Raw genomic sequence first — 16,936 nt, forward strand, 5'->3', positions numbered from 1 at the left:
ATGATATTGGTGATCTCATACAACTGATTTATTACATTTAAAGTAATACTTCATTTAACAAAAGTTTGAAATATTTTAATTAAAAAAAGTTTTTGCTGTAAGAGTCATTTATGATCTTTTCTACAGTGGAAAAGGAAAAATATTTCTTTAATAAGATTCAGTTGATGATGTTACTGTTTTCTACAGAATCAGCCACAGCATACTGTAACCAAATATGTAAAAATCATTGTTAAAAGTTTCAAGTTCTCACTTCTAAAATGTTTGTGATTAAATGTATCCTCAAACTATTGTATTTTTGTAAATACACTGCACAAAACAATAAAAGGTGACCCACCCTGTATGATATTATAGTTATGACAAGGAAAATATCATTGCCTTCAGTTCATTGTTATGCAAGTCACATGTCTGATTGTTATTAATTCAGCTTGTGATATATAAAATGGTTTTACAGTCTTGATTCAGATGCCACTTTGAAATGAATTCCAGTGTTTAAATGCTTTGTATTGTTCAGCTAAAGACACATTTAGATCATTTGCTCATGTGGAGAGCCACTTAGTATTATTGATGGACTAAGTGTCAAAACATGTTTTTAGCAGAATGTGGAATCATTAATAAACCAGTGAAACTGTTGCATAGACACCTGGACAGGTCAGGTCAACATCCAATATACAAGTAGGTGAATCTGTCTGATTTTGATTTGTGACATTTATAGGACACCTGCCATAGGATTAAATCAAGTATTTGCAGCCATAACCAATTAGGAACAGATTTCACAAAGCCAGCTTACATGCCAGGTGTTCATTGAGTTGTATTGCATTCTTAATGAGACACATAACAGATTACCAGCAATAGTACTAAGGTATAATCATTGGACTATTGACTTGTGGAACAGTTTTCTTTCTCAAAGAGAGTTGTACTTCATACTACAACCAGATATGTTCTGGAATAAAATCCCATTTTCAGATGATAATAATGAAAATAGTGTTGGAAGAAATAAGCATCAATAAACACATACATCCTGTAAAATGGTATTTTAGGAACCTTTATTTCTTTATACTGTTATGTGGTGATGCCCCAACTAAACCTAATCAATAATAACACACCCCTAGTGTTACTTACTAAACTGATTAATGTATATTTTTTAAGAAGATGGAATTATTCAGCCTATATGCAAATGAGACTTCAATCCCTTCAAGCATGTATAGAATGATCTTGGAATATACACAGCATCCTACCAGTTAACTTCCTTAGAAATAGTTCTAAAATTGCCATTTTATAGCTATATGTGCAGGGTATATATATACATGTTCAAATGATGTAAATTATTTTATTGTTCCTTGACATTTAAATTGTTAATAGTTTTATCAGAATATTGATTTTTTATGTATTTATAAATGCAATTTATGTTAAGTTATTGACATCACAAAAGAAAGGTGTTAAAATCTAATGGCATAAATCAGTCTTTACAGGCTTGATTATGTGTTGACAAGTATGGCTTAATAGCCTTATGTTTTAAGACATTGTGGCATTTTATTATTACTGTCAAGATCAAGAATAACAATTATGTATAGATCTTCCAGTTCCACCATTAGGATCGTTATTACTATTTCATTACTATCATACCATAATTATCAGATCCTTGAACAGCAACAAGTCATTGTGTCACATTTACAACCTACAATAACGTATATAATAATAATATTTATCATGTATGGTATTATTTTTGTTTGCATTATGCTGATAAGAATACTTTGCTATTTTACCCTAAAAATGGTTGGAATAAATGCAAAGCTACTATACATTGTGTTGTCTTTTGAGTAAATAACCATTTTACTGTATAATTCCAAGGTAATGTGATTATTTATTTAAGCTGGTGTTGTGGTCATCTGTCACACATCAAGAGACTATAAAGTATGTTTCTAACACAGCTAGGAAGAGTTCTGTGTACTTGAATTCTGCAATATGTGATTTAACTACTTGGAATAATTCGGTCTGAGCAGTACGTAACTGTTGATCCTTGTATTGTGCTCGTGTCAGTGTTTGCATAACATGATAACTGGACATTATTTCTGGAGAATCTAAGAGTATTTTGTTGTGTATCCATCAGTGGAGTTTCTGAAACTAGTGTTAATAAGCAATGCTATATATTAACCTGGAGTGTCACACTGTGTAAAAAAAAGTATTAAATATGTCAAGGTCTTAAAAAGTTGTATGCTTCTATTTAACAGTCAGCTTGTAGTTTAAGAGTAGGATTATTGAAGCTTTTTAAAATTTCTATAAAGCTCATTTTTATTAGGAACAAGATTACAAAACTAGTTTCATTCAGTGCAAGATATTTTTCATTACTGATTATATTTCTTAGATTCTTTTAAAAGGTGACTTATTGATAAAGTTTACTGAAATGCTGTTAATTTATTGTAAAGAGAATTCTTACTTTTTATAAAGTGTACTTGAACCTGTTTAATTCAATGTGATCTTGTATTGATGATAAAACTAAAAAATTTAGAAGGAAACAAACTAGCTGGAAAACTCACTCAATTAAAGTTGACAATAAATACAGAAACATTTTGAGCAAGGCTCTTTATCAGTGAAGGGAATATTTTTTTTTCATCAATAAACTTATTTTAATTTGGCAAGTGTTTGTTTTCTCCTGTTTAATTTAACACAAGAAAGAAAGTTACTTATTTCTTTGTATCTTGTTTTTCATTTTTATCAAGGTTTTATTTTTATATTAAGATTTATTTTTAGTTACTTAACCAATTTTAGATGCATTTTTTTTCTAAGTTTCATTAGGTAATTTTTGTCATTTAGGTTGTTTCATTGCTTCACTATGATAATGTGGAAGAAGGAGCCAAGATTGATCCCTCTCCAGGCTATCCTGTTATTTGTGTTACAGTAAGTGTTTTGTCATACCTTAAACTGAGTTTATGGTGACTTACTCACCATTTCTCTGGTTCTCTCTTAATTTATAAAAAAAAAATATTAATTTGCCATGCTATAAATGACACCGAATTTTGAAAAGCTTAAATTATTAAAGTCAGTTTTATAAATAGCCAATTAATTCACTGTATGTATCTTGAGTCATTGTGGTTGTGTCAGTGAAAACAGTCTCTCTGATCTTATATTTACTATTGGCTGAAATGTATTTTATAATTTGAGGTTATCCAGAAAAATGTATATATCTTAATTTTTTTTTTAAATTATTACCAGCCTTTTATTTTTGTATATAGCCTTTTAAAATGTTTGCTGTTATACATCATCTTGAACATTTTGATGTTTTTTTTACAATATTTACCAACATTTGTGATTTTTACTTTTATCTGAACAAAATACATAAGATGCTATGAAATTAACTTATTTCCTTTTACTTATTCCTAGCCTTGTGACCCTCACTATCCTGGTTACACTTTAACTGGACCAATGTGTAAAGATGCAGGGATTAATCATTCTGCTATTCATTTTAACTGGGAAGTGGCTTTTCCCACAGACGTTGATGGCTCTCGACCACCTTTTGAAGCAGTCAGGGATTCTACTCTTTTCACTTCAGCTCATAATATGGTATTAAAGATAAGTTTAGGTTGACCAACTTTTATGTAACTTTTTTAACTCATTATGGCTTTTAATTATTTTCTAATCATCTTAACTCATTCTGATTTTTAGTTACTTAATCTCATTTTGGTTTCTAATTTACTTGGTAGTTAAAAAGTTAGTGTTTGAAACAGTTTGCAGGAAAACTGTAACATACACAAAAATATTTTATTTCTAAAAGGAACTACAGGAGGTGTATTAATCTGTAAATGCATGGGGATGCATCGTGTATGGTTGTATGTAAATAATAATAACTAGTGATTGAAGTAGGCTGTGTGCTTAGAGTTAAACTGAAATTCAACATGATAATCAGCATAGCTAATTTTCTTTTCCATTTCTTATGTTTCTATATGTAAAGATAAGAAAGGATTGTTTCATTGTTAATAATATTTTTAGCCATAATTTGAACAATATCTCATGAGGTTTAGCCAACTTAGGAAATTTATATTCGTCCAAAATACATAATTTAAACTAAGAACATAAAATAGTCTTTGTAATAAAAGTTTAATAATAAGCAGTAAGTCAAAATAAAAAGTAATGAAATTTGATATACTAGTACAAAGTTCAGTATAACTAATACTGTTAATGAAAGTAACATTAAGTAAACAAGGATAGGACAGACAACTGTTATTTTGCTGTTAGCAGTGAAAGACAATAAAATATTAAGTTTAAATAATAGCTTATATTGGCAAAGCTACACCGTGAAAATAGTAGTAATAACTCTGGGCTTACTACATGACTAGTAGAAGATATTAGTAATGTATAACGTATAGTTTTTTTCCATTGGCAGATGATTCAAAAGCTCCATTGAACCAAAAGTGTTAACTCCATCATGAGTCATTGAACTTTAATATAATGTTTAATATATCACACACTATCCCACCAAGTATCCAACATATGGTAAAGATGGTGCTTATGCAGCTCTTTGAGGACTAGGTTCTCAGCTACTACTTCCATCTGGTTATTGCATTTCTTTCAGCTCATTCCTTTTGAATGAAGGATGCCATTGCAACAGAGATTTATGTATAACTAATCACATTGTGAATATAGTTGCAGTAACCTAACATTATTACAAAAATATTAAACAATTCTTATGAATGTTTCCTTAATGCCATTTCAAGATACCAGTGGAATGCACTTTCCACAATTCTTTTTGTTTACATGCAAAATATTTCACACATTTTCTTACAAGATTCACACTGTAGACTGTTTTCTAATCAACCAAATTATATTGTTATTTTTATCTAACCTCTTGAATTGCATTTTAATTTTTTATTGCTTGAATTAATTATGATTTTAGTTTGCTTTAATAAAGGTCTTCTAGATGTATTTAGTTTTTTTTCAAACCTTTTGAATTCATCCTGGGTTTAATTTTTTTAAATGACCTGAATTTATAAATATTTAATTTATTTCAGTTAATCTAAATAAATTTTGGGTTTTAATTTTTATTGTAATCACCTGAAATTACTTGAAGTTCCTCAATGTATTATGCGTTTTAGTTGTTGTTTTCATCATTTAAATTCATTAATAAGTTTTAATTTGTTTTTTGCAGTCATAAGTGATAGTTGACTTTAATTTGATTCTCAACACTTGAAACATTGTGTTTATTTATTTGCCACAGGTATTGTTAATGTGTTGTGGGTTTTAATTGTTTTGTGGTAATGTGAACTTACTCTGGATTTTTTTTTACTCTAGTCACCTGAAATAATTTGTTTTAATTTCTTTCAATGTTTTCTTAGTAGATGATAATAAATAGATTGTCTCCTAATATTCTTTAAAGGTGCTTGATAGCATTTATTTTAGTCGCCGTTTCCTAGTTCGATGCTCAGCTCAACCAAAGGATGCTACTGGTCATTTGGGAGTACCCCTACGAAGTAACATTGTTCAGATTGGTATAGATAATGGTGAGTAATTACTTTGAAGAATAATGTAATGACTTTTATAGGACAAAAAGTATAAATGATAGTAACAGTAAGTCTTACACTATAAAACTGATGTTTTGCTACTGAATGACACAAAAATTGAAATATTTCTTATTTCATAGTCAATTATGTTTAAAAATATATACTTTGTTTAATAGTGGATAAAACATTATATTTCTTCTACACATTTACAGTGAAGCAAACACTAAAATAGTTCATCTTATAACAGTTCAGATTTTGTCATAAATTTCATAATTCTTATAACATTGAATCAAACATTGTAATAGTTAATGTTTATATAAAGTTAACTTTAAGATTACAATATATTTTAGTGTATTACTGTATAACAGGTCTTAAGAGACTTTCTTTATATAATGAATTTTTTCACTTGATATATCAAAAAGCAAGAATTCTCTTTTGATAATGATTAATCAACATTTTAAAAATGTGGAATTATGTATGTGTTTTAGTATTAATTAAATACTGGTATTTTCAAATGTTTTTAACAGTCTACATTTTTGTACTTCAGTAGCAGTATTTATTTTTTGTTACTACCATCTTATAAAGACTGTTTCAGAATTTTCTGAAAAAAAATTTGTAAATTGATCTTCAGAACTATGATAAAAAAATAGTATCAAAAATGTTTTAGTATTTGTGGTAGTTAATACAGTAAAAAAAAAAAAATATGAAGATGAAGAGATGGTAAATTTAAAAGTATTTCATTAAATTTCTTTTAGGTATTTGTCACACACCAATAGCTGCAGGCCAGCCTTACCAAGGACTCCAGTCCCAGTCATTTGTAGCTACACTGCGTTATGTTAATTCTTCACAAAAGCACCATCCTAATCGCCTTCACATTCATGTGGAAATTCCTCATCAGGTTTGTCAATTTGAAAAAGGAAATTAATATGTGCATATATTCAATAAAAATATCAATAATCACCTCCAGTCTAAATAAGTCATCATTTTCTTACACTCATACCAATACTTAGAGGTGATATTGAGATACTATGCTTTTCATTTCATGTGACACCATTAGAGAATATTTATGACAGTATTAGCAAAGGATGAACCAATGTGAAAAACTAAACTGTCTGCTCAAGATGTCTACATATTGGTCCAGTTTGATCTTAAAATATGTTGAATAGTTGATACTGGACAATGAAAAGGAGCTGTATACCAACTGTTGAATGTTGGCAACAGTGGGCTACATGTTGTATGTAATTTATTCAAACAGTGACTGTGAGGTGTGTGGATGGGATGTTGAACAGTACTTGTTCTCACTGTATTGGCTATTTGAGGAGTTTCTCCAGTCAGAGGAAGGATTTTGAACATTTCACACAGTCAACAACTTTTTGAAAAAGTTTTGTAAGCTGTAGTTTCTGAAAGATACTGATTTAATGAATCATAGTAGTCCCAGAGGTGCACATGTTTATATAAATGTGGCAAGTATAAAATCTGAAGAAATAACTCATCAAAAAACAAATGTTATGAAGTGGTTTTTGCCATCAAAAATACTTTATTCCTAGAAAAAAATGAACATTTTTTTCTGTCAACCTTCCTACTGTGAGAAGATCAAAAGTATGCATGCTACAAGTTTTAAAAAGTTACATTCAAAATTTAATTAAAGTACTTGAATAAATATGGCATCAATATATAGGTAATACACCAGATGTTAATATTATATACATTTTAATTTTTGAATGTTTATGAGAAAATATCTGAATTCTTACTCTATTGTAGCAAGAGAATTGTGAATCTTGTTCTCTAATTTATTTAATACCTCTCTCTGAAGTCCAGAATTATTTGTAAATTACACATTATAAAATAAGCATCATTAAGGCAAAGTCTAATTTTTATAACCTTCAATCGTATTTATTTATGGAGTCATAAACTAGAAAATCATATCCATCTTCCACATTCTTTTTTTTTAGAAATTGCCAATGTCTCTCTAAAGTTTTCTATCAAATTAATTATAACCAAGAGAAAGATAAAATTTTAATCCATAAAATTACATATTACATGTCCTCCAGTGGCACAGCAGTATGGCTGTGGACTTACACCTCTAGAAACCAGGTTTCAATACCTGTGGTGGGCAAAGCACAGATAGCCCATCGTGTAACCTTATGCTTAGTTCCAAACAAACAGACATGTTACATATTTGTACAGTGTTGTATGTCTTGTCTTCAGTTTGAAAGTTTCTTTTGAGGTGTTTAGATTGAGAAGTTATGGGAATAAATTTAAGGCTTTAATGTTATAGGTAAAAAACCAATTATATTATGATAGCTGTAAGACATGTTTTGTTTTTCCATGTTATTGTTCTGTTTTCTTAGGTCCTTTATTTAAGTAAATAAAAAATTTATTTGGTACACTAGTACTATTAGTGTAAATAAGCAAGCTTAAGTTTTATCAGCAATGAACATCAAAAAACAGGAGGTCAGTAGTAAGTGTTATATTTTTTATTGTTATGGATATTCTCTTATTTACTATTATAAAAGTAACTGAAATGTAAGAATTAGAAAATTATTAGGTTAAGTAAGGTTAGATTAGGTAAGATTATGAGAAGAAACTTTGGCATTAGGTGTGCTTGCAAGCAGCTCAAACATTTTGTTCAATACAGTCATTTGATCTACACATTTGCTGAGTGATTTAATTGCAAAAATATGTATTAATAATAGTGGTTTGGTAGTGATTACACAGTTAATTTGCATAACTTTCACTTAAAAGTATGGACTAGTGGAGACATTGTTACCATGTAGTAATATCATACAATGTAACTGCCAATATACAACCAATTTCATATGATAAAATACCAACATGGTACATTTCTGTTACTATACCCATTACATTTCTGACAACTTGATACTACCTTCTATTGCTTTCTACTTCATTTTAGTATCTTGCTTATATATTTCAGCTTCACCCAGAACACTTTCAATATATTCATTTGCAAAAATAAGTAAGAAGTAATATTATTTATTCAATGTCATTGAACAAAACATTACGTATTATATTACTAAAAGAAATTATACATCTTTCGATATAATGCTACAAATTGCAAAAAAAATTATACATTTTTAATTCATTACAAATTAGAATAAAACAAAGTATACATTTTTCTCATTCATAGAAACAGTATCTGCTTGTTCATGGTGAGATCATGTTTTCACTCATGAAAATAGTTTCTTTTTGTTCATAATGAAGTCTTGTTTTCACTCATATAAACAGTTTCTATTTTCTCATAGTGAGGTCTTTTAAAAACTTACTCATAAAAACAATTTCTAAATGTTTATGTTGAAGTCCTTCTCTCACTTGTTGAATCAGTTTCTACTTTTTTGTGATGAAAGTTTGTTCTCATTCACAGAAACAATGTATGCTTGTGTACTTCAATTTTAGTTTCTATATTCTTTATTCAAGTCACTTTTATATAAAACTACATAGGAATATTTATAAATTAATATTATTTTAAATTAACAGTAGCTCATTTTTTATCTAGGATGGTATGCTACCTCTAATTTCAACTCTTCCACTCCACAATATTCGATTTTTGCTAACAGAACCAGTCTATCGACAACAGCATGTCTGCTCCAACCTTCTTATACCTGTTTTACAAAATAATGAACTAGAAGGTTCATTAAACTATGGATTTTTGGAGCCATTGGGTGAGTAACCTTCATATCCTTCTTTGCTTTAGTAGTTTGTCTTAAGATTCTTTAAATAAGACATTATTTTTTCAGACACCAAATAATTACAGTGCTCAGGTACTACTCTTTATAGAAGTTTATTATAGGGTTATTTAACTGGTGTATGTTTATTGTTACTAGGTGAGTGAAATGGTGAAACATCATTTTGTTAATGTTTATATGAGAGTCATTTATTTTTGTAATTATAAAGCTGCCCTGTTGTAGTTTTACTCTAGACATTTTTTAATAGTTAAGCACACACTTCCATAACTGAATGTCATGTTATGAATTACTAACACCTGTTTACTCTGTTTTGTGATAGAGCTAGGTGAGAAAGATATACATAACTTGATCACACGTCGTCATGGGTTTAAGCATGGACTGCAAAATGTTATTCATTAAGGCAACATCAGGAACAATTTCATTCTCCTTTTTTTATCAAGTTATATACCCCTGGAATGTTCTGCCATAATAATATATATATATATAATATGGTAATAAATTGCACTTGTTGTGCCATAATCTGACAAACACTTCAGTAAACTTTGCATCCTGATAGTCTGTATCATTTATTAAAATATGTGATTGTATGACCATTGAAAAATTCTTTGGTTGTCATCAGTAGTGAATTTTAATAAGAAATTCAAAGAAGGTTTGCAAAATTTCTGTGCTTATTTTCGGAGGGTGATCATAAAATGCAAGTCAACCTGTTTCCACTTCTTCAAACAGATAAAAGTTTGGAAGTTTTAGAGCTAGGGCTACTCTATCTCAACATCATTGACCTTTGTATCTGGCAAATAGAAATAGATGAATATAGTACTTGGAATTGATTGTATTAAATTTTCATTGTGTTATTCAACCTATGTAATATTACAGCTACTATTAAGCAGCTGATAGAATTCATGTTACACTGGTATACAATGGAAAAAAAAGTCTTATACACATGGATAACCTACTGGTGTTTGGCAATATTTCAATTGTAACAGAGAACTCAAGGTTGGTATTTCAGCTGATCATTTGGTTTGCTTAGAATTTCACGCAAAGCTACATGAGAGCTATCTGTACTACCCATCCCTAATTTTGCAGTGTAAGACAAGAGGGAAGGCAACTAGTCATCATCACCAACTGCCAACTCTTAGGCAACTCTTTTACCAATGAATGGTGGGATTCACCATAACATTATAATACCCTCATGGCTGAAAGGGCAAGCATGTTTGGTGTAATGGGGATTCAAACCCGTGACCCCAGATTATGAGTCTAGTGCCTTATCCACCTGGCCATGTCGGACCCATTTCAGCTGGTATGTTGAAGAAAGAACTAAAACTTCATGCTTGTACAAACTTAGTTTTTTGTCACATAGTTGATAGGGACAGCTTATTCACAAATTCATTGATGAAGATCACAACAAGCAAGGTTAAAGTCCAATGTATGAAAAACAAAAAAAGTCCACAAATTGTTTGGAAGTGTCATATTAATGACACTTGCTGACCAGCTTTTCAACAGGTAGTCATGATTGATGTTTATTATAGTATTAATAATATTGTATTTCTTCAATAGTACATATCATTTTAATTTTAAAATACCACAGAAGACAACAAAACTAATTTAGTTGGTTACTAGAATAATGGTAACATGAGTTTGTTTTTCAGAATGGCCTTAAATGTGTTTTTATTCACCATTACATGCTTTTGTTGTTATTTGAATACCAAATCACACTGGATTATCAATCTTAAAGCACATCTAAAAAAATAATAGCATGCAACATATGCTACTGACACATTTAACCTTTACATTAAATGAAGTAACGGGACTTAAACCTATATTAAAAAAAAGTAGCGATCTCAACTTTAAAAAAAGAATGTAAAGTCAAACCATTAAAAATCATATGCTAGTTTGTGTGGCTTATAAAATGAACTGTTGCAAAAGATACTTCTCCAACTTGTTTGCTCATATTGGAGGACAACCACATCATGGAGATATGTAGTTATGAAAAGGACAAGAATCAACTAATAAAATGATAATTTTCATCAATGGTTTTAGGAAGGTAATATATATACACATTTAATTCACACTGAACAAGTTGAGTTTTTATAATATGCACATTAGCTTGTGGTATTGCTTTATGAATAACCCATCTTTCTCATATTAAGATCAATGCTGGATTTAAAAAAAATAATGTATTAGAATTAATTATTGGAATTTAATGTAAATATTATTTCAACTTTTAAGTTTATTGGTTTGGAAAGTTGTTAATGAAGAGATGTTAATTTTGCTGTTTGATAACAAATAATTAGAGTATCCTAAATACTGAAATTTTTCTACTCTCAAGAGTTCATTATTACTGAAGTAGATTACCTCTTACCCTTGATGTTGGTTTTGAGGTCATCCTGAAGGTAAATGATGAATTCATTTCCATTGTTACTGTGATGATCTATATTAAGTAGATTACCTTTTTGATTTGGTTTTGAGGTTAAGGTAAATGATGAATTCACATTGTTACAAACAGCTTCAAGGCCCTGGATTCAACAGACCATATCAGTTTGATCAGAATGTACGAGAACCAAAAAGCCTGTCTCTATACCAACACTTAGATCTGAAAAGTTGTGTGTGGACTTTTGATGCTTGGTATCACATGACAGAACTGATAGACCTGTGTGGAGGCTCTGTAACATCAGACTTTCAGGCAAGTATTTTATGTGCTACATGTTTCACTAACTAAAATCCCAACTTCTGTAATCTCCTTTAATAGTCATATTAATATTATTTAACTCCTTAAAGTTAACAATGTGTAGGAGACGTTTGGTAAATGAACCATTTCATTGTTAAGCATATGTACACATAAGGTATAAAATCAAGGTTCATATTGTAAACAGCTTATCCCAAAATTTTAAATTTATTTTGCAAGTATTTTTATTTCCAATTACACCCTTTTACTGAAAGAATGGTATGCATGTGAACATCATTTGTTACAATTTTTTTAAAGCTCAAACATTTTATGTCATTCTTCATTAAAAATATACAAAATACCTGAAATAGTGTAGTTATTTTTTTCTCATTGCTAAGGTATTATCGCTGTTAGTACAAAACTAAACTTATTGACTGTCTCAGTCCTATAAACTGAGCAGTCTGTGACTTCTAGCATTTACTTTACTACTAATTCTGTACATGATTTGGTTTTGTCCAAGTGTAAAGGAATTCTTTTATCTTTTACAACTAATATAGATGCGAGATTCAGCACAGAGTTATCTGACTGTGGAACTTCCATTTCATGTATCATACATTTATGCAACAGCACCTACTGGTTGGGCCTCTATAGAACATCGTACAGAAATGACATTTTCCTTCTTTTATGATACTGTTCTTTGGCGTACTGGTTTAGAAACAGATGGCATTTTAAGAGCCAGATTGCAAATTTTGCGTATATCAGTTGGAGCTGATGGCCGGTTGATCCTAGAGTTCAAAACTGAAGCTAAATTTAGAGGTAAGGAGAAAGTTTAGTCTTTAAAATATTAAATGATAAATATGCTACTGTCTCCTTTAAGTATATTTTGATAATAAATGTCAATGTTTGTTCTCTATTCAAACAATATATATATATTATTAGTATTCTTAAAAATGTTTATTTTGTTTTTTATTACAAAAACGAAATCCTTTGCTTAATTAGAAATACTAAAGGGTTCATTATTTACTCAGGAAAAACAGAGAAAATGATATTAATCCTGTTAATTAGATAATCCTGTCAAAGAAATTACACTGTTATTTGTTTTCTATCCCATATTGATATGCAGGACAGAGTAAACATATAAAATTCATATGTAGTGTGCCACCGTTTGTAAGTGAAAATATATAAATAACATGTTCTAAGGTAGTGCCATCTTTGTAACAGTTATACACAAATGAAACAGGCAAAATATATATTTTTACAAGGGGTACTGTTAGTAATATTGGCATGTAATGTAATTAATTTAATAGTTTGTGTGTGTGTGTGTGTGTGCTGTGATTGCTACACAATACTTGTCTAGACTTTTATTGTTGTCAGCTCAGTTGGCTTGTTCATGCTGGATTATCAACCAATTCTTGTATGTCAGTATTAAGTCATTATTAGTTTTCATGAGTCTCTATCATTTAATCTCAGTTTGTACTGGCTAAGTTGACTTCTAGTGTTGGTCAAATGGTTAGTTATAGAGCTATCACAGTGGCATTGAACATGAATCTGAGAATTGCTTCTGCTGCAGTTTAACAATAATCCATTGTAAAGGCTTTTGTTGCTACTTTTTCCACTCGTACGTAGTCTGTTTATCAATAGTCAGTACTGTAGTAGCCTCATGTTATGATCTTCTCTCTACACAAGTTTCAGTGACGATTTTCTGATCATACTGGTCACTAGTTTTAAACTTCCATCATTCATCTTGATTTTATGTAATTAACAGGATGATACCACATAAAACACTTTTTTCTTTTCTACTTTATAGTTAATTGTATTACAACTACTTCATGATATTTGAAAATAGTGCACACCTTTGAATTAATTTGAAAATTATACTTGGTATACAGTTTGGAAATGTTTACTAAAGAGCTGATACTCAATGGTGAAATGTTTTCCATATGTTTAAATGATGAAATGCCAAGTGGCTTTACTCTTTTTCCAAGTTACTTTTGTATTTTATATTAATATTAATTGAAACTTGTTTATATTTCAAATGACAATGATTATAAAATAATTGTTAATTGCTTTATACAATCTAATATGAGGTCTAATTTGTTTGCATATTATTATGTAAGATTAAATAATACCATTTATAGTATGATTTTACATTATTAATATTAATTCATATTCAGTATAAATTAAGAGAACAATATTTAGAAAGGTCATATTATTTAATATTGTAGATTTTGTTTGTAGTCAGCCTTTGAATGGTTTCTATACAACAAAATGCATATTTCCAACAAATATTTTCTTTTCTCAGTTATTGATTATGTTATTATCTCATCAGAAAGTGAGCAACCCCCTTATTTATTTATTTTTAGACTTTACCATAATTTGGTGAGTAAATAAATGGGGAACAAAGTAGGCTACATTTTATGTTACACCAATATCAAAAAAACAAAATCAATTTGGAGACAGATTTTTTTAGACATAAAATACATGTTCTGATGAGTGAGATATGTATTTACATGCTACAAGGTTTATGTAATAATTTTTCATTTTTAAATAGTGCAGCATTGTCATGAAATAGTATTCTGGTCATCAGAAAAAGTGCCAATCTGATAGTTGGTAATAAACTATGAATATGGCTTAGTGGCAGATTAATAAGGTAAACCAGGTATGCGAAGCTATCACAGAGAAAGGAGAAAGTGACAATGATGTTTCTAAGTGAATATATCTTTTAATTTATCATACAAAATTTTTACAAACACTAATACATATTGTATTGTACACTTCGGATATGTTTTTTTTTCTCACTTAGCATCCATTTGTTACCATGAAGTTGGAATGAGGGAAAAATTTATAATCACATAGATTTATAAGTTAATCAAAAGGTGATGATGTGATTTTAAAGTAATGTAAGAACTTAAAAACTATGAAGAGTAATACATTTTTTTTATCTGTTTGCTCAGGTGCTAGCTTTCAAAAAGAGGAATCTGTGAGAAGTTGGAAGTTTGCTCCTTTTTTTTTTCATGTTCAAATTGGATATATTAGAACTAAATTGCAGTAGAAAATAGTAATTAGTTATATACAGTAGTCACCATCTTGACTTGAATATAAGCAGATAATAAGCTATATTCAAATATGTTAGTTAAGAAACAGTCTACTTTTGTGTGTGGAAGTATCTCTTTATTTTTAGTCTAACACATCCCATTGCATAGCGATAAAGTTTTGTACATTAACGACTGTTACTAAACAGAGTTTTGGCAGCAAAGAGTTTTTGCCTTTGTGTTCTACAAACTTTAACCATTTTTGTTTACCTTCCACACACACTCATCTTTTTACATCTGTCTCTTGAAAGTTACTCATAGGTGAACCCTTTCTCAGGCAACACCTGAACCAAGTGGATCACAAAAAGGAACATGTTATATACAGTCAAGAAAGAGTTGCTATATAATCTGAAATGAGATATATTTTCTTCACAAAGTACTAATACACTGCAATAATAATGTTCTTGAATTTTATAGGCCAGTTTGTCATGAAACACCATACATTACCTGGTGTGGAAAGTGGTGTTCTACCACCAGATACATTAGTTATTACTTTTGATTTGGAGCTTATTTGGACCGAGTCTACGTTTGATGGCCCATCACAACTGTGGAGGGCTACAAGCAACTATAACTTAAAGGTTAGATACTACTAATCCTGCTTGTATTTGTTATCACACGTGTTGAATAGTTATATCAATTTAAGAAATATAGTTAATATTTGATACAGGACTATACATCAATGAAGGCAAATTCAGTAAGCTCTACCAAGTTTTACTTTAGTTAGTAACAGATCTTGTTTATTTATTACTTTTTCACCATTATTCTTGTTAATATATCATTTAGTTATTCCATGTATGGTAAAACTATAGTTTCATTCAAGGACATGCTTATTATCCTGTATGAATGTTGAGTTTGTTAATTTTCTAAGCAAATTTAACAAGTACTTTCAGCATTAGAAATTAATTATGAATTCTTATCATGTCAAATTTTTCTGTAATGTGTCAGCCACTTTTTAAGTAGTTCATGGAATTTGTGTCCTGTAATTTGAAAATATGTAGTATCTTTTAAAAATTTCACAATTTTTTCAAAAACAACAATTAATTTATACATAACTCTGAAAGTAAGACAGTTTCTAGTGTCAAGATTATAATAAAATACCAGTAACTTACTATACAAGATTAAAATCAGTAAAAACATGGTAAGAATGGAAAACGCAATGTTCCAATGTGTATTAGTGCATCATCCTCGGGAGTATAATGTTTTGCAAAACTAACCCTTATTTATATATAAGTTTGTATATTAAAGAATTTGATGCCATCTACTGACAGTAGTTACATTATCCTTATTTAATAATTTAAATTTACCCTTTTTTACATTTAATTATCTCAGTAGATTAATCTATATTCATACTAATTAAATTTCCAGATTATGCTGAAATAAAATTTTTTCTCCATTGAATTGTGTTTTAGTTTCACTGACATGTTCTGCTAAAAGTGAAAAAGTAATATTATTGTTAATGCTTCTTTTGTGTTCATTCATTCTGAATTTTAAATTGTTTCTAGTTTGTTCTGTTTAAGCAATTTTACTTTCACATAATTTGTACATACCAATTTTTTCCATTAAATAAATTTTATCTTTAACTTTTATTTTGAATTTGTTCATTGGTTATTGACAAAGAAATATGTGGAAATCACTGTAGCATAACAGCAAGGATTGTTGGTGGTGTTAGATACACGACCTAGAACATTAACAGTTCTCAAATAGTTGATGTAGCTGGTTAAAGTACATGGCGTATGAAAGATGAATGAGTTTGCAATGCTTGCTTTATAGTGAACATTTTTTATTGCCACTTGAGATTGCTTTAGTGTCTGTTTCTGTGATTTATGACATTGGTATACACTAATATGCCATTGGTATACATAAGGGATACCTAAAAGTGATATAAGTCCGTTCTCTGGCTACACAATGTTGGAACTGTGTCTTTAAACTGCTTGAGAAATAACCCAGACAGTGGTAAATCAGTGGAAAATTCTGTTCCTAGTTTTG

At 29.5% G+C, this 16,936-nt stretch overlaps 1 protein-coding gene across 1 annotated transcript in view; it reads left to right on the forward strand.

The window, feature by feature from the left end:
* Positions 1-16,936, forward strand: part of LOC143228381 (extracellular matrix organizing protein FRAS1-like) — a 206,217-nt gene that overhangs the window by 173,688 nt on the left and 15,593 nt on the right. The window contains exons 60-68 of the mRNA XM_076459646.1: positions 2,812-2,895; positions 3,379-3,558; positions 5,369-5,492; positions 6,248-6,390; positions 9,007-9,172; positions 10,442-10,455; positions 11,700-11,876; positions 12,416-12,674; positions 15,368-15,528. Coding sequence (XP_076315761.1) covers positions 2,812-2,895; positions 3,379-3,558; positions 5,369-5,492; positions 6,248-6,390; positions 9,007-9,172; positions 10,442-10,455; positions 11,700-11,876; positions 12,416-12,674; positions 15,368-15,528 — 1,308 coding nt within the window. The remainder of the gene's footprint in view (positions 1-2,811; positions 2,896-3,378; positions 3,559-5,368; positions 5,493-6,247; positions 6,391-9,006; positions 9,173-10,441; positions 10,456-11,699; positions 11,877-12,415; positions 12,675-15,367; positions 15,529-16,936) is intronic.

Source organism: Tachypleus tridentatus, chromosome 10 (assembly GCF_004210375.1).
Source record: "Tachypleus tridentatus isolate NWPU-2018 chromosome 10, ASM421037v1, whole genome shotgun sequence".
Classification (NCBI taxonomy): domain Eukaryota; kingdom Metazoa; phylum Arthropoda; class Merostomata; order Xiphosura; family Limulidae; genus Tachypleus; species Tachypleus tridentatus.